The following is a 27979-nucleotide window of genomic DNA, read 5'->3' on the forward strand; positions in this document are numbered from 1 at the left end:
ACATATGATTTTAAAAATATGTGTTTGTTTAGTAATACTGAACAGATTAACTTGCATTTTTGAGGAAAATTCTGAGTAATCATTGTAAACAGTTTCTCATTCCGATCCGTTATCCTTACTTCTAAAATAATAATTTTTTTTAGAGAAATCCCGCTTCTTTTAATCTTGTTGTGTTTGTTCGAATTACGAAATCATACAGAATATCCAAAAAATATATATATTAAAAAATAGCACAACGATTTATGTATAAAATCTCAATAAATGTCCCTATATTCGTATGGGACTTTAGTATTGAACTTTTTGACGGTAATATCAAATATGTAGCATATGCCTAAATGAAAGAGTGTCCGTGTGTAAAGGTTTATGATATATTGAAAAATCTAATTTGTTTTGCGCTTTCGTAATGGTTAAGTCTAAAAAATTAATAGAGTTATCCTTTTCAATCTCGATAGTGAATTTTATAAGATTATGTATTGAGTAAATATAATTTAAAAAAGAATTCAATTGTCTGTCCGTTCCAACAAAGCAAGCAAAAACATCATCCACATATATATACCACCATAAAAAACTTTTACTTAAAGCATGTTCAAGTATGATATTTTCCAAATTATCCATAAAAATCTTGGCTAACAAGGGACTAAGGATAACTTTATTAATTTTTTAGACTTAACTACTACGAAAGCGCAAATACAGTCATACATAACAGCTCAAATCACCTTTATACACACAAAATGACTGCATTTAACTCTTTTATACAGAGATTTCTTAATAAGCCACTCTCAACAGAAAATTACAACAAAGAACTTAATATCATTAAACAAATTGCACTGAACAACGGCTAAAATCCGTCCATTATAGATAAAATTATAAATAAAAAACAAATACAGACAACAGTAATCTCTATTTATAAGAAACCTAATACAGAACACGAACAATTTAAAACATACATACATAGGAGAACCTAGTGAAAAAGTTTCAAAAGATTTGTCAGGATGTGGTTTAAAAATAGCTTTCAGAAATAACACAATAGGAAAATATTTATAAAACAATAAAACAAAATGTCCAAAATCCCAAAAATCAGGTGTCTGCAGGTTGAAATGTGGATCATGTCCTAAAATTCATATTGGACAAACAGGTAGATCCTTCAAGAATCGCAGTAACGAACATATAAGAGCGTTTAAAAACAATAGTCTAGATTCCAATTATGCTACACACTTAAATACAGAAAAACACATTTTTGACGACAATTTTTATATATTACATACAGCCACAAAAAGTAGAAAATTAAATTTATTGGAAGCCATGGAGATTAACAAAATGAGACATTCAAATGTATTGCTTAACGATCAATTAGATTTAAATACCTCTCCTTTATTGAACAACATTAATTAAGATTTTATGGACATTTTTCGGTATATATAGTAGCAGGTAGTTTGTAAATATTACATTTGATAAAGACACGGTGTTGTGGAAACAATTGTCATGTCAAAATACATAATTTCGTGAAAATCTGAACTTTTAATTGTTATTTATTTTGAATAATTTTTGTTTATTTAGTGGAAAGAGCTAGGCATATCAACAAATGTTACTGAAGATTTCGGGCAAGTACAGAAAACGTAATAACATACATGCTCTTCGATGTGAATTTTCATTTATTTCAGATAGAGGCGGACTATGGCCATATACCAAAATTTGAAAAACAAACCTTATTGTAAACTTCTGATAGGACATTCAGTTGCAGAAAAATATCATTTACCTTGGCGCTCCAGCTCAAGTAACAATTGGGCGCAGCAACAATATTTTCGGAATTTATCGAGCAGGGTTTTAAGGTTCCATTTTCGAGAATTCCGCCTTCGATTAGTAAATCCGACACCGTTATAGATAAACCGTCGCCATGCGCGCGTATCCAATTCGTTTCGAGGTAAACTTCTTCCAGTGACACGTTCTCATTTCTGAAAAGTAAATAATTCCTGGTTTTTTGTCAAGTCTGCATGGTTTGAACTTGACGTAGTTAAACAAAAATTGCAAAACTGGGCGTATTTTATTCCACACTGTGTCCACGGATACAATAGACAAGGTGGGAAATAGAATAAATTATAAGAATTTATGCTAATTGCTTTGCGAAAAAAATTCAAAAATATAAAATTTGCTAATGTGAAAAGTGGATCTTTTTATGTGTGTTCAAATGTTGTTTTAAATTCTAAAATCACAATACAGATTTTCAAGCAAAAATTTAAATTAAAAAAAATATTATTCCATTATCACTTATTTTATTTGATTTCACATTTCATAATTGTTACGTGTTTGTCAAAATAAAATATAATATACTAATATCACATAAAACAAGAAAGCCGGTATAAATATCTGCATCAACTATCACATTAATTATGACCTGGTATATGAGCCTTTTATGATAGATGGTCTGGAAATTATACTCCGATATATTGACGTTTTATAAAATGTTTAACAGTATATATAACTATCCCGCTCTCCGCCAGTGCATTGGTATCACCATCTACCAAATCCGGCAATGTTTTGTATTCAATTTCATCACGCCAACTATGGCTCCTTTATTTGGAACGTTGAGATTATTTATTTAACAACTGCTGTCTTGATCCCCCTTTGATAGAAGTCCTCGACCATTTAAGACAAAATTAAATAAAGTGGTTGAATGTAAATAATAATAAAGAATATTTATAATCCAAAATTACAGAGAAAGCGTGAAAGTGAATCATTAAGTGCTTGTTATTCGATACATGGTGTCAAAACTTCTTATAAGGTATAATTTAAGTAAGAGAGAATATGCTGAATGGGTTTCATTAACTTTAAAAGAGTTTATTATTTTATGTAGAAGTTTTTTGTCTACGAAATTCGTAATTTTTAATTTACTATATATTCAAATTCAAAGAATTTGTATCTTTAATATTATTTAAAATAACCAAACTTCTTAAAAAAGGATAAAACAAATACTTAAAATAATTTTAATATATCAAAAAGTCCAAGCAGATTAATAGTATAAGTTAAAAAATCAAATCACTATAAAAATCGCAATATACTTAGAAAATTTGTATTTTCGAATGCTAGTATGGCGTTTATGGATAATAGTTGATGGCACCCTTCGCTAAAGTGACATCTAATTTTAATGAAGAGGTCATTGCACACTTGTGATTTGAAAATTTCTGCTTATCTTTAAATTACATAATAATTCATATTTACAATACAATTTTGAAGCACAGAAAAAATATTGATGACAATATAAAATCCCAACAAAATGGATCAACATGGATTAAACTACTTATTTTTTCAATAAGGGGTACTTAAGTACTTTTGCCTAAGATATACTTACTGCAGCACTGTCTAAAGGTACATTTATGTATATTAATTATTTCGTCATATTTCTATTAAAAAAAATTATTTAAAAAAAAGTTTTTATTTAGAAAATTTATATGTTATACAGAAAATACATAAATTAAATGTCGATATGAATATCTAAAGAAATAGAAGTCAGCATGAAAGATTCTATCTTAATATGTAGTTTAAGAAAAAAATTAAAAAGGGATATTTCCTATATTTCTTTACTAGTATGTTATTTAGTATGTTTAGTATGTTAACCGGATGAACGATGGAAATAGCGGCACGCTCTTGAATTTCCGTTTATGGATTGTCAATAAAAATCTAAACATCAACCTGAACTTCTACAAGTTAATGATAACAAAGAGAGGTTATCAGCACATACCTGTAAGTATAACATAAATTTCAGTACAATAAGTAGCGAAAAAGTCGATCTTGACTGCAATCTGCTTGGAATCGAAAAGAAAAACTAATCATTTGCCGAAGAAATCGCATGAAAATGAGACTTTAAGCTGATCTGTAACTTTGATGCCGTCTTAGTTATAATATGTTTCGGAAAAGCCAGTTTTTACTAGAATCTGTCTTAAATCAGGAAGAAAATTAAAAATAAAAATTAATACAAGAAAGTGGATTTTTAAGTCTCTGTGTCTCACAAAGAGGGGTTTTAAGTTTAAACCCAATCAAAATCCAGAGTTTTAAATTACTTTAAAGATGTAAATATTTGGTGTGCTATTTCCTATTATCGAATTATCTGATAAGACATACAAGGAACATTCTTATTTGGACATGTTGGAAACATATTTAGCAGACATGCTCTTCAGTATTTCCAAAATATGTATTTTCACAATGGTCCAATTTTATGGCAGCCTGGAAGGGCCGATTTGACAATTTACGATATGTTTCGTTGGAAGAGTCTTAAAGAACTGATATATCGAAGACGCTTTGAAAATGTCCAAGAAGTTTTAAAGCAGAGAAGTAGAGAATTGAATTTTTAGGCAAATCAAAGGCCTAATAAAACGTAGACATCTAGCAAATCCGGACACTTCAAGCCTCAGTTTAATATATACATTAATTATTAAACATTGATTTCAATACAGAGAGAAGTCATAGAAGAAAGGAGAGGGCAAGCGTGAACCGCAGAGTAGTTTTGCGATTGTTGGTTTTAGTAGATACTGTCATACTGTTCATTTCAATATGCAATATTAGATTACAAATATTCCCTGTTAAAATTTTGAAATTTTCTTAGTATGAAAGGTGCAATCAAGTAAATAAGGTGATAATGGGACTTAACAACGTTTTAGTCTCAAATTGAAGCAAAAAAAAAATAATATTCTGCTTGAAAAACTGTAATATGATGATGTATTTTAAAATATAAAACATTTGTATTTAAGCTGAAAAAGGACTACTTTACTATTTAGCTTTGCATTTTTTTTGTACAAAATAGCATTGCGAACCTTGTTTTTCAGGCTTTGAGAGCTTTTATAAAGAAGGACTTTTTTCCTTATTTTTCTCATTTTTCTGACTGTCCCTTGTTTACTAGAACAATAGACATATTGTTTGTGCATAAAATGTCTATTTAGTAATTTAAACACTGAGAAATTTCAACCTGTAATGAGTAGAACATCAATATTAAAACAATAAATACATAATTTTTATCCTATAAATTTTGCTTTTGATTTTCTTCTTATTGCCCCTGTGAATTCCACCAGTTTTTTGAATGAAATAGAAAACTTGCAAGACTCGGTCATTCATGTGAATAACTTTCTACCATTCTTACCTCGAAAAATCTTGTTTGGTGGCCGCTACGAATCCTTCGGGACAAAAGAATTGAGCCAAATTCACGCCCGTTTGTAAAAAGCTGAAACGATCCCGTTTTTGTAGATCCTGTATTGCAACGGCTTTAATTAGGAGCCTCTGTAAATAGCTGTTCGGATCCATGGGACCCTTCCATTTGTCCAACCAGATATCCGGGGTCTACGGAAAATAGCTTTATTGTTATATTCCCTTAAAACTAAAAATAAAACGACTTCTCGAGCAATATACAGGTTCTACCAATAGGAATAATGGAACTTCTAAAGGTTGCAAGGTTGCAGACGGTCAGTGTTTACTGCTTTAGAATTATCACTACCAAATTTGCACGTAATTGCATTCTATTAGCCGGAACCAACTACTGAAAGCCTTGCTGTATTAAGGAGAAGAGCTCAATGTGTCAATCATGTTTTGGGGAGAATGTTTTATAATGAGTGGCGCTTTTGCAAAATACAAATCAAACTTTCTTAGTACAACTTAACAAGACGTCCATTTTACCATTTTAAGGTAAGTGTTTTGTTTATTATATATATTTCAAAACCTAAGGTTCTCTAAAAAACTACTTTCCAATTCATTAAAAGAAAAATATCATAATAATCATATTTTAATCTTAATAATCTTGTATTTGTTTGTTATGGTGTTTATATTGTCCTTTTGTAGTTGGAGCAGAATATGGAAAACAATATGGAATTAAAAATGATGAAGTTTAAAGAAGAATGAAAAAAAAACTTCCGCGCATTTTTGTTTCCCAGGAAGACTTATCTAACACCTAATGGAATGGCAGTTGTTAACGATGGCGATGAATGTCACACGCAGGAAGAAATATTACATGTCACAAAAATAATTATGACCAATGTAATGTGCAATAAACAAAGAGGTGTCAAAACAAATCAATTTAGTGCAATATTGATTTATCTCCAATGAAGTTACCAGTGCAAAACCATTGGTTTATAGTGCCCGTCTCGGGCTTTAAACCAAGCACAGTTTATGAGACTGGTTATTCAAAGGACAGAAAATTGGAGGAAATTTTGCAAAGAGAAAATAAATAAAAATAGTAAAATTTAAGTTTCAAAAAAAGGGATCACAACTTTTTTATAATTAAATATGTTCGAAAAAATTTGCGAGTAGAAGTTGCAGAAATATATTAAAATTTAGTGCCTCCAGGTACCTCGTGACGTCACAACCAATGGAGTAGCGTTTTTGCGTGATGTCAAAATTAAGAGTGCGGACGAGATTTCTAGGATTAATTATAGAGGAAATATATTCTTGCTTCTAAGAAAAAATATTCTGGAGTGTAGCATTGTATTTTAGAATGTAAATTTAAAGTTATCATGTAAATTCAAAAATATGTGCAAGAAGCTTATTGAATTTGGAATTCGAAAAGTAACGGTTGATTTTGCGGTACACTCGTTCAACTGTTCCATCGGGCTCTAGGTCTTATGTTCCTCATGTACTTCCATTTTCTTCTTCTTCTTCCAAACGATTCAAGCATTTTTTTTTCCATATATTTTTAGAATCTTTTTTCGGCATTCGCAGATATTCCTAGTAATTTTGGTTAGTCAGATAATCTGATCTATACTTGCCAACACAGAAGCGACATTATATTCAATTTCAAATAAATAGATCCGCAGCTGTCCATCTTGTGCTTTCAACACTCTTGGCGTCGTTCAAACACCATAGCGTCTTAATAGATGTCTTAAATAAAACATAATACATTAAATTACTATCACTTCGTTTAAATTTTTTAACACTTTAAAATTTTATCGTTTCTATTGGTAGAACCTTTACGATAAAAATGTTTTTAAAGCAGCACCACCGCAAGCTACCTTATAATTCAATAAACTCAAGGCGATCATTCTGTCGGTATCGGTTGCCTCCACGAAGCCCTTGGAGATGTTATTTAGATTTATGAAGTTCTTGTGGATGCTTTGTATGAGTTCGACGGCTAAAATCACTTCTTCAACTAAAAACGTTTCCAAAGCTGACGCTGAGTTTTCTCGTTCAGGAATTGTCATTCTAATAAAATCTAGCCCATGGTTAACCTTTTTCCACAAATTTAGCAGCGGTTGGAGATTTTTATAATCTATTTCATTTGTTGCCATCCCTACTTGAGTGTGCATGGAGTAAAACCCTGAAATTCAAAAACCATACAATTGTCTTTACATCTTTGATGATGAATAAGGTTAAGCAATACAAAGACAAATTTTAGCGCACTTGGTATGAGTGCGGTAAATTTGTACCAGAGGTAAGCTTATGTCGTAATAATATTGGCGTTGAAACTACGACTGAATATTTCAAAATTGCTGCTCTCAAAAGCAGAATAGAATAGGTAACTGAGAGCAAATAGTGGAAAAATACCATTAAGGAATGCAATAAATAACAAAATACAAGTTAAATAACATATTTAACATTTATAACGTCAAAACCGCGGTTTAAATTGGCATTGCATATTCAATAAAAAAATAATATTGCTAAACCTATTTTCCTAATATAACCTAAGCGCATGGCAACTTTATAAGGAGCACAAGCAAACAGGCTTATAAAGTGATTAAATTAAAAGCTTCTTACCAACTTGGTTCTTTACTGCACTACTCACTATATTACAAAGTGTTAATTTTGATTATTTTTGATTAGTTTAAAAAGATTCTTTCCCTCGTAGGAAATCACAGAAGGCAATTTCTGTCATTTTGAAAGGCACACTCGTATTTCTTGAAGTATCAGTGGTTCTGGATACGCTTAACGCGTTTCACATCAAACGGCAACTGTGACAGAATCAATATTTTTCATTGGTTATTTACAAAAGTGACATTAGAAATGACCTTTTTAATACAATTATCGGTATGTATTTTAAATCTTAACTCGTCTTCTATTAAGAGTCCCAAATTCCTAACTGTGTTAGAAATGTAGAGTTTTTCTGTATCTACAATAGCGATTAATTGGTTTCAACATTGTGTTCTTGAAGTGGCGCTCCCAAACAATAGTAAATCACATTTTTTTGGAGTTTAATTCCAAACATTTTCCGGAAGCACCCGCTGTTAGCTTAAAAGGACAAATACACTTGAAAGTCATCAGCTTAGTGTGAAGTGTAAGGATTAAAGAAAAGTAGCTCAACTATAGATAAGCGCGGAATGCATTGGCCCAGCATTGGAACGGTTTCCAAATATCTTCAAAACCCAAAATAATATCTACTATACTATATTGTCGACGAGGGATGTTTCCAATGTTCTGGAAATTGTGCTATAATTAAATTACGGAGAACTTTTAGCCTTCTATTTATTGGTGCAAGACAAGTCTTGATATGGTTGTGGGATACGATATAGATTGTATAGACACGTTACTATAGCACCGTTCTTGTAACCATGGAAGACGCAGAAAAATCTTAAGGAGCTATAATTTTCTTTTTGTGATGGTGTGAAATCAAAAATTATTCAGCTTCTGCAAATAGTATTGGGTGAGTTTGTAGAATCCAAGAGTACTGATGGATCAATGAGTACTCCTCCTGGATCAGTACAGGGATGGACAACCGTCGAGTAAAATTCATTATCTCATTGGTTTCAAAAGTTATGAGAAAATGGTAAATACAAAAGTTGCAAATTTGTAAATTTATTTTAAAGTGTACAGCGTGCGACGAATAAAACATACATTTTCTTGCGTACCCTATTTTAAATCTTATGATGCCTCAATTTTAAAATTCTGCAATTTTTAATTTATAATAATACATATCTAAACCTTATACTTTTTTCCAATATTTTAATTTAATCAAAAAACATACTAGTTTACACAAATTACAATAGCTTCATTCTTTGTAAAGGTAGATCACTCATATTTGATATTAGGGTTATTAGAAGACGACGTAAAATATATATGCAACGGAATTTAAACTAGATTAGAGACAGATAATTAAATCTCGATTTTCTTAAAGGGCAAATCATATATATCATTTTTTCTGAAAGACTTCACAAAAACCTACAATTTTTGTTAAATATGTCACATACCTATTATAAATAATTTGTGATTTATTTTAACTTTTACAATTTTCACAATTCTTTCTGTCTGAGACTATATAAAATCTAAACTATAACATTGGTTAACAGTATACTTTAAAATGAGATAATGAGATAATGATATAATAAAGTTTTACTCTTTCGTCGACTCATCCTGTATAGCAGTAAGTACGTAAAACAGGTGAAATATCACCAGAAGATCATCACGAGAAGGCGCCCAAGCACGTCAGTAAATGAAACAAACAATACTGCTATTAAAGACCTACTGAAAGTGGACAGACAAATGATTATTCATGAAATTAATGTGCCGCTAGGAAAATAAATGATTTACCATTGGAATTATCATCGGTTCCCAGATATGTAAGAACCCTTCCGAGGTATTCGAGTTGAAAGTTTAACTAACGAATCGAGGAGGAATCCAAAAGGTTCTCACTTATCGTCAAGTCAAAATTAACTAAACATCAATATCTAGTTCTTCAAGACTTAAAAAATAATAAGTCACCAGTAAAAGCGTCTTACAAGCAAAGTGATTGCCAGGACAAAGTTAAGCAGGTCATTGTCATTATCAGTGTTAACTAGGTCATTCCACATCTAGAATAGAAAAAGATGTATTTTTTCCAATGTTAAACCGCAAATCCACGAATTACTTATAATTTTCTTACTTATTGGTCACCGGAATTCCTCATTTTACCCCTCTGTATCTATAAATAATTTAATTTAAGATAAGTAATAATTTGATGAAAGTTTGGGCTATCAGTTAGGGTATACAAATATGTCTTTTGATGAAAATTTCTACCAAATTTCACTATTCAGCCATTGACAAAGTCATCGCTTATGGTGGGCCACCACTGCAGGTGGCCCACCATAAGACAGACCTCCAGCTGCAAACTGGAGTCTACTATCGTTATTTCTGTGTAGTAGCAATGCTTTTGCGGATTTTAAGCAAGAAGAAAACATTCGTCACGAAATAGTAAATTTCCTTTTTTGTGGACTTAATCCGCTGCTTACCTTTCAATTCCGCGACCAGCCTGGCTGACGACTGAATTTCCCAAGCTTTATTTACGTTATCTGGAAGTCCAAATGCGGACGGAGCATCTTTGTTCGGGAACGTCTTAATCGCGGCAATGTAATCCTATAAATGAACTCCGTTTTAACCCTCCTTGAAACCTGACTAAACCTGACTAACGGCACGTACTTGTATTTTAGCCGAATTCGGCAAATTTGTATTGATATCGAACGGCGACCATCTGTGGCTGGTTATTTCGTCTCTGAAATAGGCTCGGGCGTACGATTCCAATATTTTCATGTCGTCCATGTTCTCAACGCGACCCCCGTATACGGCATCACACATCAACCCCGATATGAACGACCATCGGACGTGTGTATTTTCATTTTGCCACAAATCTTCGATCAAACTAAGGCAAGTATTGAAGTCGGTGTTGTTGAATTCGTAGTATTTAGACCATCCTAAATTAACATACCCAGTATAGCTGAGACATACGTAAAACAGTAACGTAATGTTTTGAAACGGAACTCCATATCACTTGATTGGTGGTCCATAAGATTTCTTGTAAGGATGCTGACATGTGATCCAGAGAAATATCTGATAGATGGTCTAAGACGTCCCGGAAGAGGAAAACGTTTATGGATTAAAAATATAAGGGACATATACACCCAATCGAGAACCGCAAGGAAGAAAGAACAGTTTGCTAGGATTGTCGCCAACTTTCAGAAATGAACAAGGCACCTAAAGAAGAAGGATATTGAGTTAGACTAAACTGAGGTGGGTTTTACTTGATGAAAATCCATTTATTAAAATAAATAAGAACTAAAAGTTCAGATTTTCACGAAATTATATATTATGACATGACAATTGTTTCGACAACACCGTGTCTTTATCAAATGTAATATTTACAAACTACCTGCTACTATATATACCGAAAAATGACCATAAAACCTTAATTAATGTTGTTGCGAGAATTTAAGTTCAATAAAGGAGAGGTATTTAAATCTAATTGATCGTTAAGCAATACATTTGAATGTCTCATTTTGTTAATCTAAATGGCTTCCACTAAATTTAATTTTTACTTTTTGTGGCTGTGCGTAATATATCAAAATTGTCGTCAAAAATGTGTTTTTCTGTGTTTAAGTGTGTAGCATAATTAGAATCTAGACTATTGTTTTTAAACGCTCTTATATGTTCGTTAATGCGTTTCTTCTACCTGTTTGTCCAATATAAATTTTAGGACAAGATCCACATTTCAACCTGTAGACACTTGATTTTTGGGATTTTGGACATTTCGATTTATTGTTTTTTAAATATTTTCCTATTGTGTTGTTAGTTCTGAAAGCTATTTTTAAATCACATTTTGACAAATATTTTGAAACTTTTTCGCTAGGTCCTCCTATATATGTAATTGTTTTAAATTGTTCGTGTTCTGTATTTGGTTTCGGATAAATGGAGTTTACTGTTGTCTATATTTGTTTTTTATTTATAATTTTATCTATAATGGACGGATTGTAGCCGTTGTTCAGTGCTATTTGTTTAATGATATTAAGTTCTTTGTTGTAATTTTCTGTTGAGAGTGGCGTATTAAGAAGTTTGCGTATAAAAGAGTTAAATGCAGCCATTTTGTGTGTATAAGGATGATTTGAACTGTTATGTATGACTGTGTCCTTGTGTGAAGGTTTATGATATATTGAAAAATCTAATTTATTTTGCACTTTCGTAATAGTTAAGTCTAAAAAATTAATAGAGTTATCCTGTTCAATCTGGAGAGTGAATTTTATACGATTATGTATCGAGTTAATGTAATTTAAAAAAGAATTCAATTGTCTGTCCGTTCCAACAAAGCAAGCAAAGACATCGTCCACATATCTATACCACCATAAAAAACTTTGACTTAAAGGATGTTCTAGTATAATATTTTCCAAATTATCCATAAAAATCTCGGCTAACAAAGGACTAAGTGGGTGTCCCATAATCAAACCTTCATTAGAGATATAAATCTGTCCATTAAATTCAAAATAATTTTGGTCTAAGGAGAAAATAAGTTTTGTACATCAAACGACAATAACGTTGCGTTAGAATGGATTTTTAAATCTTTAATTTTGTTGATTAATTCAAAAGAATTTTTTATTGCAAATTTTGGTTTAAAATCTGTGTGGAATTTTAAAATATTTATTAATTTTGTATAGAGTTTAACTGCTGGAGGTGTTCAATAAGACACCACTGGTCTAATGGGCATATCTTGTTTATGTAATTTAACTAAAGAATATAATTTAGGCGGTTGTGGATTCATAATTGTTAAAAAAATATTTGCCTTTGTCACTAAATATTGGGGAGTTAGTAATTACATCCTTGACGTGTCTTTGATATAACTCAGTTGGATCCTGTTTGATACAAAGGAAAAGTTCTGGTTTAAGAAAATTGTTGGTTTTTGAAATATATTCTGGGAGATCGATAGTTATGACTGTCTTCCCCTTATCTGCACGTGTAAATATTATGTTATTTTCAGAAGCTTTGTTTTTGATAGTTTTAACTAGTGATATTTGAGAAATTTCTTTGTGTTTGTTATTATCTATTAATTGAGAGTTTATTATATTCGCTAATACATGTTTGTTTAAATGAGAATCGTTAATATAGTAGCAGGCGTTGTCGAAACAATTGTCATGTCATACTATATAATTTCGCGAAAATCTGAACTTTTGATTGAGATAGACACATAAACAACTTTCTATTTACACAAACGATGCTTTAGAGAAATTAAGGAAATCACTAACATTATAAATACTATATGAAACTGATTCAGCTTTAAATTCTGAAGGGTTTCTTGGTATTTTATGTCCGTACGCAGCAGATAAAAAAAAATCTAGAGTAAGGAGAGGTCTAAGGTTATCACAATTGCGGATATTATGACTACTTGTTTCACCATTTAATATAAATCGGTGTTTCTAAAAACATGAATACGAAATTGGAGAATAAGAATAGCGGCTAAAGGCAATAGTTGCAACATTACTCATGCTGTCTCAAACCAAGCACGCTCCTAAGAAACGCTCTTCTGGCTTTTACACATCAGAATATATGCTATTTTAGCATGATATTTATTAATAAATTGCATTTTTGAAGATTAATGTGATAAACAGTGGTTTTTCTAAGTTAAATGTTGGTCTACTGTAATTCCAAGGAACTTTGTGCTATCCACTTTTAGGAATCCTCTTTCAACTTTTATATTTAAAGAAAGTTCATTTCTTTGTTGGGGGCTTTGGAACCCGATGAAATTTGTTTTAGACGTCTTTAAATACAGAGAATTTCGGCTGAACCACTAGAACACTTTTGTACAAGATTTTTTTTAATTCTTGCTTCCACACAATCACGGTCAAGACTTTCAAAAATATTATTTATGTCCCACCCTGTGGGACATAAATAATATATAATAAATAAATAATATTCTTACTTACTGGAAGAAATAATCTCTCGCATGGCATGGTCTTTAAAAATTGAAGCGATATCTAATGGCAGGATAGGCACCTTAAAACATACACAAATTATTTTTGGGAAAAAATTTTTGCATTTTATGCAAATATTTAAAATAAAATATTGTTTCGATCATAATGTGTAGCCGTCGTCCTAGTCGTCCTCTTCTATCGTAAAATTTGTCTTACTTTTCTGCACTTACTTACATTTTAGATCATCCTTTTTCAGAGCTTAAGTACCTAAGCATAAACAGTTTCTTAAGTACTGCATCAATCTGATTAGACCACGCAAAGTATTCGTCAATAAAAACTCCCAGATATTTCACAACTCTGGTTTATTTAACCGTTTTATTATTTAATATTATTAAAAAGCACCATTTCTGTTTTTGATTAATTTAAAGCAAACCCATTTTGATTGCAAAAAGTTTTCATTTTATTTACCGCACCGGTTGATATTTTGGATAAAATATTTAAACCAGCATTTATTAGTTTCTAATTCAATGGTAAAACGTATGCTTGGGTGTATATAGTTTAAATGGTTAAAAAAATCTAGTAGTTTTTCTTGACCATGAGGCGAAATAACAAAAGTATCATCAATCATCATCATCATCATCATTCTTCTCAAAGGCTTCGAAGTTTGTTCAAAAATTTGACCGTTATAAGAAAAATATGTTCCAGACAAGCATTTTTCATTTAAGTTGAGAATGCTTGGTTCCATATTTTCGAATTTTAATATATCTCAAGTAATATTGATGGTTTCAGGAATATGGACTTTAGTAAAGAGGGATGTAATGCTTTTTAGTTGTTAAATGAAATGAAATCAATGGTGCTGACTATAGGTCGAAGAAGTAATCCTAGTTTGAGAATTTTAGAAGTCCCTAGAGACGAGGAATCTCAGAGCCACGAGGGGAGACTTTTTCACGGATTCTGATAAAGGAGAAGCCCTAATAACAGATTTAAGATAGCGTTCCATAGATGACGTAGGATCTCTTTTAAGTTAACGATATGATCCGTCTGAGAGAATATCTTGAATCTTTTGGAAAACTATTGTACACAATGTGCTGAGCAGCGATAAGAAAATATCGTTCTGAGCATCGTTCATTCGCCTTGATGAGCCATTGACCATATTGCATCTCAAGGATAGTCCGATTTTTCCGGATGCTACAGAAAAACAGCTCGGTCTAATAAAAGGAAAGAAGTCACAATTTTATATCCAGTGTGAAAACGATTACTCGTGTGTCTATTACCATGAAGAACCATGAAAAACTGACATAAGGTTTCAGTGTCAAATAATACAAAGGTGAATATTCAAAACTATATGTCAGCAAATGATTTTGTTTTAAGAAAGTTGCTAAACCAGTTCAAGAAGCGTAGTTGGTTAAGAGGCAATAACAATCATAAATACCTTGAGGTATGTAATTCCTTCTTTCTTGTAGAAGAGCGTGAACGCAAGCGAACGCAAACAGAATCCTAGCAGATGTATTGTTGAGAATGTTCAAATGTTTCGCTTCAATCAAAGAATATATTCGCAAAAGATTATTCTTCAGTCCTTGCGGCTCCTGGTATGCCACCTTGAGGCTATTCTGGGCCAGCACGAAATTGAATGTTTGACACGGCTCGGTTATCAGCCACAATCTAGAATTGGAACCCTTTAAATCTGACCACTACTGTCGGATCATATAAAATACGTACCGAAATTCGTTATCGGTTTGCAGACGCTTCAAGTGCTGGCTCAACACCGGTAGCCAATACGTGACCAGATGGAGATTTTTGAGAATTAGCCAATGACCGGCAACCACGCACTTTTCCAATTCTTCGAGAGCTTTAGCTTCCTGTCCTTCCCCCATAGAAACCTGGAACCTCCAGATTCTATAGATTATTTCAAGATAAGGAGAAAGTAAAAAAGGACAGGGTTAAACAATTATGTATCTATAAAAAAAACCACAGACTACTGTTATACTATTTGCAAATACTAATTACAAATCAAGCTTGCTGATGTGTCGCCAATCATCCCGTTGACTTCAGAGATGAACTGAACCTGGCTCCCATTTTACTCTGTGCCTATTTATATACTGGTTGAGAGAAGCGGGGGTAAATTAGGGGCATGAACATTGTCGCGGATGATTAATTCCTATGCGGGTGAAAGACATGAGTCCCGGTTATGATCCTTTTACTGTTTAGAGATTTCTATTTATTCTTTACCGCATATGCATGAAATACTGTAAACTTCTGGTGTCTCAAACGGAATTTTGTATTTGATGGAACGAATATTTTGAGAGAGTTTTGCATAAGTAGTAATGTAGTCAGTAATGTTTTAAATGTAAGGACAACAGTGGCAAGTGGGGGTTGTTGTTAACAAGAGAGCTGATAATCGATTATTGTTGGGCCGGGTGATGATGTGACAATGCATATGAGTGATGATTTGTAAATGGTGCCAATTTTATAACAATGCTCTAGAGTAAATTAGTTATTTCAGCTGTCGAGACCTGGATCATAATAATAGGAATCATAAAAAATAACGCAAATTTGCCTCCTTTCAACCGACATTGCATTTCTTAAGGTTTTCGGAATCCCAATAATGAGTGTCGAATTTCAGTCACCCTGTACATATTGTTTTAGACCGGACCTAATTGGCAAAGCAATACTAGGCCTGAAAAAGGTGCACTCCATTAGACTCCACACTGCGTTCTTTGTGATACTTGGAATATAGCAAAGCATCATAGAGAGTTTGATTTGGTTGACACAAAATTGGTTACCTCTACGTATTTAAAGTTTCGCGCTTTTGCTAGATCCGATATTTCACATGAAGGATCTGTCCCCGATGAGGTGAGCATTAGTATAGGTTCATCACTTTCGGAGTCCATAGCCAACTGTTCCAAATCCAAAACGGCTGAATCGACCATCTTTATATCTAAAACATTTGGCTCGGGGTATAAGATTAGAGTTTTTATTCTTATATGCTACCGGTAACTGTGGAAATGCATTTCTCCAGCGTCGACCACGTTCTGTCGGGTCGCAAAACTTGTACCACCAAAACTTTTTGGAATGCAGTCAGATGACAATGAGAAGGAAATTCATGTTCGCACTTGGAAGAACTCATGAAGTTTTTCCAAGCGATAGACTCGTTCAAGTTGAGTTTGTCATACAAATTTGGTAGAGACATCTGTGTAGTATTAAAAAAAAATCAATAAACATTATTATCTTGGTCATTTGATGCAAGAAACAGAAGTCTTTTGAATATTTGTGAAAATATAACGACGATTCAAAAAACACTTTAGGACTGGTCTGATTATTGATCGAAATTACTTATGGCAGTAGTTATTCTTGGATCACACCCACATTTGTAACACACCTTGAGATTTTTGAGTGCCACGCCTGACTGTCTCGGAACCCAATTAGGTGGTTCGTCGTCTTCCAAGTTCCGGCAAGGGCCAATGCCTAAAAACAACTTAAACTCCTCGTCGGGAATTTCACCGGGCAGTAGCCTGTGTATTAAATGCAAAACGAATGCCAGCTTGTCCTTTTTAAATACGCCCCTGCTCATGTAACCGTACACTGTGTGCAGAAGATTTTTCTTTTGGAGGTTTAGGTCATTCGCGAGCGGCTACGAGTAAAACTGTGTCAAACATTTGCACTTTAAACAGAACATTAAATAAAGACAAGAAAAGGACAGTCTCAGTTTTCTTATTGCGCGATTAAATCCAACAGTTCGCGACACGACTTCATTAGCTTCTCTTCTTGAAGGCATGTTATCTAGTAACAGCACAAAAATATACCGATTAATTTTTAGCCAGGACATTGGAAACCACAGAAATTCAAATCCTAAAAAATTATTTGACTCATGTGTATTAACAATATTTGGGCACCACTAGTGTAATGCTTGAATCCGTTTTTCGGTTTTTCCGTTTCCGTATTTCTAAATGTGAGCTGTATAATTTTACGTCGCTGTATTGTATCTGCTAACGGCTTTCCGAATATATAAAACACTTTACCAATATTCAATACTATAATACTTCATTATTAAATATTTTATTTAATTAGTATATTGCATCATAATTTAATATATTTAACAATTAGTTAGTTTTAGTTCATTAATATTATTTTATAGTATTAGTAGTACTAAACTATTACTTTAACTTAAAAAAATTATTCAAATATTACTGGGGAGACCTGGGTAGTCATATTATGGGACCGCGTGTGCCAATCCAATAACTAGGAAAATTATTGTCTAAATATGTATCTGGTAAATATTTACCAGTATTCTCAGATATCTATTTGCTGTGCTTCGTATATACAAAATATTGTTTTTCTACCTAAAATAAGACACGAAACACTAAAACCGAATCTGCCTTGTTGCTCTCGAGGATATACAACCTGTTCCTTTTCCTGAGACTAGTAACGACTATTTTGCGTGCTTGAAAATGTCGGCACCGGTAATACAAGCTTCATCAGACCAAATCATTTTCCTATAAAAATCCCTATGGATTTTGTTCTAACTGTCGCTAGAAATTAATTTCAATAATTTCTGGTCACAAAAAGATCCAAAATTAATTAGGTTGGATTTAAGCTTACCAAATATTTTTTTATTGGGTTATCTTCGTTCGTGCATAATACATTTGTAAAAGTTACAAAAAAGTAAAACAAAATTTCTGATACATTATACCGGTGCAAATACAATTCAGATGCTCCATCCGTATTTTCACGGCACAGCACAAGACAACACAGCATGTCATATAATTCGACAGACAAAGCGGTTTTTTGTTTCGGTGATAGCCAATTATTTAAAATAATAAATGTGAACAAAAATTGCACCGTAACAACTAAAATCAAAACCAAATGGTAACGTGCTATATATATATATATATATATATATATATATATATATATATATATATATATATATATATATATATATATATATAGCAGTGTCGTCACAATGTAATTATAATTTAGAAAAATAGTCCCAAGCCTCTATACATTAGGTGCCTTGTAAACAAAAAGGAGGTAACAAAAGGAAAAAAAGAAGGGAAAAAAACTGGACGGCTGGCGGTAGTCATATTAATAAAACCTTTCCATCATTTGCGTTTTGCGTTTGAAGTAAAATTCGTTTAAATAAAATGTAACAACAATTTCGTCTAGATGGCTGCCCTCGGTTATAATAATTAACGGTCGTATTTGATTCTTTCTGTTATCCGGATGAGTTTGGTGTTGGCCTATAATGGCGCTGTAGCAGTAAGTACTTTAACTAGAAGACTTTAGTATTAAATAACTAAGAGCCGCTTTCATATTGTAGCCCCTGAAGAAGAAAATAAACATTTTCGAAAGCTTGGTGTAGCACAAAAGCCTTTTATTTGAGCCCTCATCAGGACCGATACCCCAATTAACTAAAATTTGTTGTTCAACTAGCCGGTCACGACTACCGTTTTGTGTGTATATATATATATATATATATATATATATATATATATATATATATATATATATATATATATATATATATATATATATATATATATATATATATATATATATATATATATATATATATATATATATATATATATATATATATATATATATATATATATATATATACACACACAGAGTGTGGTGTTGCCGCCTACCGACTAAAAAAACCCACCCTATCTACCACGCAGGCACCTTTGTACCAGAAACCGCTTACGCATTACTTCGGTACAAGGGCCGGTCCCAGGAACTCCACCTATGTACTACGGTTTGCCCTAATATCTCTCTCCTCTGTACGCCTCCCTCCACGTATTTTCTTCACTCATCAGGCTTGCCATCATGTTGCGCGGGTTGAAGTTGGTACCTGTTGTACATGAGTACATAGTTCTTTGTTCCTTCCACCTGTGGCAGTGAAACAGTGTGCGCTCCACGTCGTCCAACAGGCCGCAGTACTGACAGTCACTGGTCTGGGCGCGTCCTCGGTCGGACAGATATTTTCCAAAGCAACCATGCCCCGATAGAGCCTGCGTGAGAAAGTAGTCCACTTCCCCACGCGGGCGATTAATCCACTGTTGTATGTCCGGGATTAACTGGTGTGTCCATCGGCCATAGGTCCCCGTGTCCCATTTCTTTTGCCAGCTGGTTTGGAGGATATTTCTTGCTTCGTTTTTTGTTGCTCCTGAGTATCATTGCCGCCGTTCCTCTATAAGTAGCGCTATCGGCGGGATCCCCGCTATTACGCCAATTCCCTCCGTGGACACCGTTCTGTACGCGCTGCACACTCTCAGTGATAGCTTTCTTTGTAGTGTTGATAACACAGCTATTAGTCTCTTATTCTCGGTAATCTTGCTCCAAACTGGAGCCCATACAGTATCTGAGAGTGTACCACGCTCGCTAGAAGTCTCCGTTTGGATGATCTTGGTCCACCTATGTTTGGCATTAGACACAACAGCGCAGAAGTCGTTTTTTCTGCCTTTTGCACAGTTCGCTTTACGTGCTCAGCGAAACTTAGCTTTCTGTCAAGCCACACTCCCAGGTATTTGACAGCGTCACTCAAGCCAATCTCACTACCCATAACATTGAAAACAACGTGGCCTATCTTCCGTTTTGTGGTTAACAACACTGCTTTGGTTTTCTCCGGCGCTAGGGCCAACCGTCTCTGCTCGAGCCATCGCGCAACTCTCTGTAGCGCCGTGTTTGCGTTGCACATCAGGAGCTCCTCGTTCTTTGCTACCACAATCATGCCGATGTCGTCGGCAAACCCTATTAGTGTCACTCCGTTTGGCATCTCCAACGAAAAAAGCCCATCATAGAGCACGTTCCACAGTGTGGGTCCAAGGACCGAGCCCTGTGGTACTCCGCTTGTTATGCCGATCCCCTTTGCCTGTCCCTGTGCCTCCAGTAGGAACTCCCTGTCAGAGAGGTATGACGCTATTAAGTTTATTAGGCCTTCGTCCATTTGGCGCTTTCTTAATTCCTCTAGGATTAATTGCCACGAGGCACTATTAAAGGCATTTCGGACATCAAGAGTTATTATAACCGCCAGTCTACGATTTGCATGCGCGAAATTTGAAGCCTTGTTGGAGATTTCAATAACCCTTGCTATGGCATCAACTGTTTGTCTACCGCTCCTGAAGCCATACTGCCTAGCCGACAGACCACCAGTACGCTCAATTTCCCTGTGCAGGCGTGTAATCACTAGTTGCTCGTAAAGTTTTCCCTCTGCATCCAGCAGGCAGATTGGTCTATAGGACGATGGGTTCTCCAGCGTGTGGTCGCCTTTCCTCAGCAGGATCATCCTAGCTGCCTTCCACTCCGCTGGAAAGCAGCTTTTTTCTGCTAGCTTATTATAGGTGGCTAATACATATTCAGGCTTTATCACCACCAGCTCCTTAAGGATTTCGGTCGGGACCCCTCCAAGGCCTGCCGCCTTCTTGTTCTTAAGTTTCGCAGCAGTGTTGCTTAGTTCATCCACGGTGAATACTACAGGCTTCGCACCATCATCGCGAGCAAACGATACCGCGTCATGACACGGAAATAGATATCGTACGATCTTCTCTGTTGCTTCCATGCTTAGGTTAGGTCGTGGCGGAAATCCAAAAAGGCTCTTCATCGCAATTTTGTAACCATCGCCCCAGATGTCACGATCAACGTCGTCAAGGAGCCGCGTCCAGCACCCTTTCTTTGCCTTCTTGATTTTGTCTCTGAGCGCTATCTTGCTTTCTCTGTATTCCTCCCATGTTCTTAGTGTATCTCGAATAATGCCATGTTTGACAGTTCTCGTGTATTTCCGTCGCTTATTTATACAGTCTCTACGAAGTTCCGCTATTTCGCTGTTCCACCAGTACGCAGGCTGTTTGTTCCTGAAACTCCTTTTCTTTGGCATTGAGATGTCACACAGCGTTGCCAACTCTTCTGAGAAATCTCTTGCCGATGGTCCGTCTTCGCCAAGCGACCCGATTGCATTGTGAAGCTTATTTCTGTCAAGTTTTTTGACTTGCCAGCCTCTGCATTCTCTTTGCCGTACCACTGTCGGGTCACTATTATTTACTTCAAAAGTTATGTAGTTGTGATCACTTAACGTTTCTGTTTCAACTACTCTCCATTGTCCGATTTTCATCCTGATGCCTTCAGTCACTATGGTGAGATCAAGAATAGAACCGTAGCCTTGGCTTTGAAACGTTGGCGAGTTTCCCTGGTTTACAGTGATTAAGCCGTTGGCGACCATCCACTCTGTGACCATTTCGCCCCTCGCGTCAGTATGCGTCATACCCCACTCAGTAGATTTGGCATTAAAGTCCCCAGCAATGATAGCCTTTTCGTTGTTGCCTTGCACCATCCTGCCGATTTCAAATAGGGCCTCGTCCAGTTGATCAATCTCGTCGTTGCCGGAGAAATAACAACTATAGATGGTAAAGTCTACCGTTTCTATAAAGCAATATCCGGAACCGCTACCCTGCCTTTTAATTGCTATGTTATTTCCAATGACGCTTACTATCAACACTTCTGCTTGCATGTCTATCGCGGTTGCCAGCGCCAGATCTTGGGCTGCGCGACTTCTGTTGGTATTTATTTGGAGGAATCTGATGATTGTGAGGGTGCGGTTGCTTTGTTTGGCGCTACCGCCGCCTGCACTTTTGATGGGCATCTAGGGGAGCCGGTTTGGTGGCCCTCTGCTTTACATTGGAGGCAGAATGGTTTATTCGAGCATGTATCTGCTTTGTGGCCCTCGTGCCCACATTTCCGACATAGTTTTTCTCTATCTGGCCCTTTACATTGCGACTTGACATGCCCTGATCCCCAGCATCTGAAGCATCGGTCTTCTCTCTGCCTTTCGTAAATTCGGCAACTAGTCCAGCCGATTTTTATCGTCTTTAGATTGATAAGTTTTTCCGCTTTCGCCTCGCTTACAATTAGGGTGGCATTTTGCCTGCCTCCGTAAGCTGGTCTGAGAGCTCTTACGTCTACATTACTGGGGTTGGTGCCCGTTGCCTTAGAAACAGCCTCTTTGATCTCGTCAGTTGTAGTAACTTCGTCCAGGTCTTTAACGTGGAGAACTTTTTTGCTTTTTAGCAAATGTGCAGTGGCCCCGGGTACCTTTCACCTTTTCCCTTTTCAGCAGTTCAGCTCGATCGGATTCATTATTGACGGTAAGTAAGACTTGGCCGTTTCTTGTTTTTCTAAGTTGTCCAATGTCGACGCCTATGGCGCTAGGATCTACAGCAGTTTTAACGGCCTTAAGGAGGTCCGTAAAGCTCGTGTCTTTCATTTCTATCAGCAGCGCATCTTCCTTGGGTTTCCTCGGATTCGTCTCTTTGTTGCGTTTTATATGCTGGCTTGGCTGATACTGTTCTCGTCGAATTTTTGCAATATGTACTGGCGTATCGCAGAATAAGAACTGCAACATTCGTGTCATTATGGTTCCGGTGATCTCATCGTTACCGAGAATCGCTATATTAGTTCTATCCTGTTTTATGACTTGGATTTGGATCCTGCGTAGAGCCTCGAGAGATTTATTTATGTAGAATCCAATGAATTTGATAGTTTTTTTTATTATTTTTTTAATTATGTCAACATTGTGGGACACCCAGTATAATTTTAGGTCATTTTTATTACATTCGCTAAGGGCTTTCCGAATATATATATATATATATATATATATATATATATATATATATATATATATATATATATATATATGATGACACTATACTCCGGGATATCATCCGTTCGCTAGTTGAACTCCGACTGGAATCCTGCAAATCCTGCATCCGACTGGAATCCTGCAGACGTTTCGCCAAAATCTCACTTGGCATCTTCAATGCTCGCGCTCCGAAAACACTTCGAACACTCACACATATATATATATATATATATATATATATATATATATATATATATATATATATATATATATATATATATATATTCTCACGTATTGATTCACGGATGGAAAAATGTGATGACACTATATTCCGGGATATCATCCGTTCGCTCGTTGAACTCCGACTGGAATCCTGCATCCGACTGGAATCCTGCAAATCTTGCATCCGACTGGAATCCTGCAGACGTTTCGCCAAAATATCACTTGGCATCTTCAATGCTCGCGCTCCGAAAACACTTCGAACACTCGAAGTGTGTTCGAAGTGTTTTCGGAGCGCGAGCATTGAAGATGCCAAGTGATATTTTGGCGAATCGTCTGCAGGATTCCAGTCGGATGCAAGATTTGCAGGATTCCAGTCGGAGTTCAACGAGCGAACGGATGATATCCCGGAATATAGTGTCATCATATATATATATATATATATATATATATATATATATATATATATATATATATATATATATATATATATATATATATATATATATATATATATATATATATATATATATATATATATATATATATATATATATATATATATATATATATATATATATATATATTCGGAAAGCCCTTAGCGAATGTAATAAAAATGACCTAAAATTATACTGGGTGTCCCACAATGTTGACATAATTAAAAAAATAATAAAAAAAACTATCAAATTCATTGGATTCTACATAAATAAATCTCTACAGACGTAATTTTATTTTTTCGATAGCTTGAATATTAACCGAGACACGAGTGGTGCCGCAAATAGCGCTTCAGATTACTGCAATACTCTCTAATGACGGTATTTTGCGGATGGTCTCTAACTTAATTCGAACTTCAAAACTTCGATGGCGAGCGAAGTATTGTTAAGCAAAATAATACAATTAAAATGTACTTCTTCACTGGCACCTTAACAGTAGTTTTAAACATAATTACGCGCATTAATTCTCTCCTGTTATTAACTAAGATTTAATTAAATAATAATATTTTTATATACGTAACTTAATCATTTATAACCGAAATTCGATAAGAAGAGCATAGTTGTTGTGGATACACATCGATTCATGAATGAATCGAATGATCCGATCACAAAAACCACAACAAGAGAATAACGTAAACTAACCAAACACAATCACATACTTTTGGGTAGAAATTAGAAAGTGAGCAGGCTGGGAGAAGTTGATATGTGTTTAAAAACTTAAATAAAAAAAAATAAGTTCTGTTATATGTAGGGGCAAGATGACTAATCACTAAACAAATAAATACAATTTCTGCATCAAATTGACTACATAATTCATGCCATCCCATTTTACATTTACTACTCAACTTACCTTGTTTTTTACTTTTAACATTTTCTAACAATTGTTTGGATATTCGGGTTCTATAATCCTCGGTCTTTTTTTTTTTTTTCGTTAATAATGGTTCATTGTCACTCCAGTCACTTAAATCGTCATATGAGTGTTTTTGAGGAACTTGGCATTCACTGATAACTATAACATCAGTGGTGATGGTTAAATTACTGCATTCCACATTTTGCAAAGCTGTTTACTGCTGTTCTATTTATGGTTGCTTTTAAATTTTACACTAAATAATATCGGTACGACTTTTTCTGTTTTCACCTTTTCCGAAAAGAAACCCACGTCCAGTGGTAGAAATCGGTAAATTGATTGGGGTAAAAAAGTTCTTCCTGCACAACTTTACCGCTTGAAATGATCGATGAGAGGCATGATTGTCAAGTAACTCTACTTGCTGCTAAATCTACCCATCTACCCATTTTGTTGGGCAATTCGTTTTTGATTGGGGTGCCGTAAAGCCTCATTCTAACTCTTGGAGAAATAAACCAACGCGGAATATTTGATTCTTGCCATGTTCAGTATTAGCAACTTTTGGGACTCTTCAGCTGTCGGTAGACATACAAAATTTTAGGTTGTTTGGTCGGAGTAGTTGGAAACCCGCCTTCAACAGCGTTGTAAATTTTGTTTGAGGGAAAAGTGTTTTTTAGTCTTACTTCTCTCGACAAGTCAAAAAACCTGTTTACTTCCTCTCTAGTGAAGCTCATTAGCCGTCCTAAAGATGGATAGTAGGGTGTCTTTTCATGAACGAAATTAACCAGTTTTTAACGGCTAATTTAAGATCATCGGTAAACTGTCCGTTAACTTGCTCGACTCACCCCTTTTTGGTTAGTTTCTGTTATTTCCTTGTTCAGTTGAGTCGATTGAATAATATAATTGAGTTGTTCGGTTGTTGATGATGATCTGTTGACTTCTTCCGAGCTTAACTGAAACTGGCTTGCCTTCTAGTCTGTATTTACTTATATTCTGTTGCAGGGGGGTAGGGCTAAAAGGGCGACATGAACATTGTGTCGGATAACTGATTCTCATATTGGTAAAAGTTGAACCGCTGTTAATATTGTTTGATTACTTATAAATTTTCGGATTTTTCGTTTCTTAGAAGAATTAATAACATGCAGGAGATTTAGTTTTACCGAATAAGATTTGTTGCCCGGTTTCATGATCGTATTAGGCAACCGCTGGTGAGTTTATTTGTTGTAGTCTTAAAGCTCTTCAATATTCTTTGAGCGCAGTTGATATCTTTCGCCTTTTCTATCCAATTTATTCTTTGCCGCATATGCATAGAATGCTGTAAAGTCCTGGTATCTTAAACGGCTTTTGACTTTGACGGATCGAATATGCTCAGCTGAAACTGGCTCGCATCCTGTTTATATACTGTTGTTGTTACCTTTCACCAGTATGGGAATCAGTCATTACAGAAAATGTTCATTTCCCTCCATTAGCTCCGCCACCTTCAAAACATATATGAGCAGGTACACAGTAATACAGAAGCCTATGGAACTTTCTTTGAGAAATTAATAGACAGAGACATTTTTTTAATTAAAGTGAAAACCTTCCTTTCTATTGTATGCAGTCCTTAGAAAATCGTACAATGCATTATGATTTACTGTTTGTTTATAAAGTTGCAAACAATTTGACGTTCTATACGTTATTCAAACTACTCTTCTAACTGTCCGATTATCAGATGTGCATAATTCCACTTCTTAATTTGGTTTTGCTTGTAAGAAATAATTTAAACTAGTCTACTTACTACCTATATATTTTGTGCTTTTCTTTTATTGGACAACTACCTCTATCTGCAGGAAAGACATGTTTATAACTAAATAAGTAATAATAAAGACTGTCCCTTCTGGTATTTAGTTGACTTTCGGTGCTGAAACTCACCTGAACGGTCTGCAATGATCTGATAAACAGTCGGCTAAAGGCCTTCGTGGAAATCGCGTACATGATATTGAAGCCGGAAAATTCTTTACAAGCGAAATATAGCTTGCTACCGAATTCAGATATGTCTCCGTAGGAGTCGTATTCCTTGCACAAATCTTGCTCGAGGTTGCGGGATTCGTCCAAAGCTTTCGCAATGGCTATCGAGCTGGCCTTTGTTTCGTTCAATGACTCCAAAAGGTTCTAGAAAATTCGTTTTATTTTGCGTATGTTTCGGGCCGATCGTACCGTTGCGAAACCTTATTCTGCAATATATTTCCTGATGAATCGGCCAGATCGTCGAGAAGCCGATTTTGCAATTGAAATTGCTTTTCTTCCATCTCTTCTTTTTCCTGGAGCAGCTGTTTTCGTTTATTTTCCAATTCTGGTTTTTCCTGCCTTACAGCAGCGGAAAGAAGTTGCTCTACATATAAATAACGAGTTCACAAACAAGGTTTGACAATTATATAATTTTTAATATTACTACAAATTTTAAAGAGCAAGAAGTTCTTATGCGATATAAATTTGGTTAATTGTTTATTTTTATCTTAAGTACATAACATATTGTAAGTGTAAATAGTTTTTTAAATATTTCTCGTAAAATAGTTTGTAATGATTTTCTTAACTATTGCAAATTTTCTCTTGTTGATGTGTTTTAAATCAAGATTCGTTCCAATAAATTTTCTGCATGTTCTGGCTACAATGCGATTGCGTTAAAACAGTATTAGAATAGTGATTTCCTTCTATTTTGAACCGACTTTATGGACAAAATGCACACCCTAATTAATAACGAGTAAATATTTATTAAATTGTGAGACGGAAAACGAATTATTTAACATATGACAGATATTTCATTGTCACTTAAAAGATAAATTATACCAAAAAAATCCAATTTTTTAGAGAAAGATTTAGGTATAGGGTCATGACATATCATTCGAAAAGGAATTTAATTTGTTATTATTATATGTGATAAAACACCGCACGTTCCTTTTAAAAAATATTCTTTTCGCCATTTTTCGTAGGAAAATAATTAGTTTTGACCAACCCTTTACAATATAGAACCATAATACAGTACCTCCTTAAGCTACGTCCAACTTTCTTACTTTCTACAGGCTCCAGTGTCGTAATAAATAAATTTTGTTGAAGCTATGTTTTGGTAGAAAAATAAAGAAAATAAATAATTTCTAGAAAACCACTATAGTCAGAACAATCTAATGTACCGTTC

At 34.5% G+C, this 27979-nt stretch overlaps 1 protein-coding gene across 8 annotated transcripts in view; it reads right to left on the reverse strand.

The window, feature by feature from the left end:
• LOC132705627 (cytoplasmic dynein 2 heavy chain 1) overlaps window positions 1–27979 on the reverse strand; it is a 110222-nt gene that overhangs the window by 1041 nt on the left and 81202 nt on the right. For 2 of the 8 annotated variants that reach the window (XM_060676327.1, XM_060676326.1), the window contains 12 exons: window positions 27015–27178; window positions 26719–26958; window positions 16993–17244; window positions 16605–16803; window positions 16397–16551; window positions 15333–15493; window positions 15046–15275; window positions 10360–10631; window positions 10173–10296; window positions 6987–7291; window positions 5129–5325; window positions 1757–1952 (listed from right to left, as the gene is read on the reverse strand). In XM_060676327.1, coding sequence (XP_060532310.1) covers window positions 1757–1952; window positions 5129–5325; window positions 6987–7291; window positions 10173–10296; window positions 10360–10631; window positions 15046–15275; window positions 15333–15493; window positions 16397–16551; window positions 16605–16803; window positions 16993–17244; window positions 26719–26958; window positions 27015–27178 — 2495 coding nt within the window. The other 6 variants (XM_060676328.1, XR_009619475.1, XM_060676330.1 and 3 more) reach the window with 6 other exon arrangements.

This window comes from Cylas formicarius, unplaced genomic scaffold (assembly GCF_029955315.1).
Source record: "Cylas formicarius isolate icCylForm1 unplaced genomic scaffold, icCylForm1.1 PGA_scaffold_7__23_contigs__length_41026272, whole genome shotgun sequence".
NCBI lineage: Eukaryota > Metazoa > Arthropoda > Insecta > Coleoptera > Brentidae > Cylas > Cylas formicarius.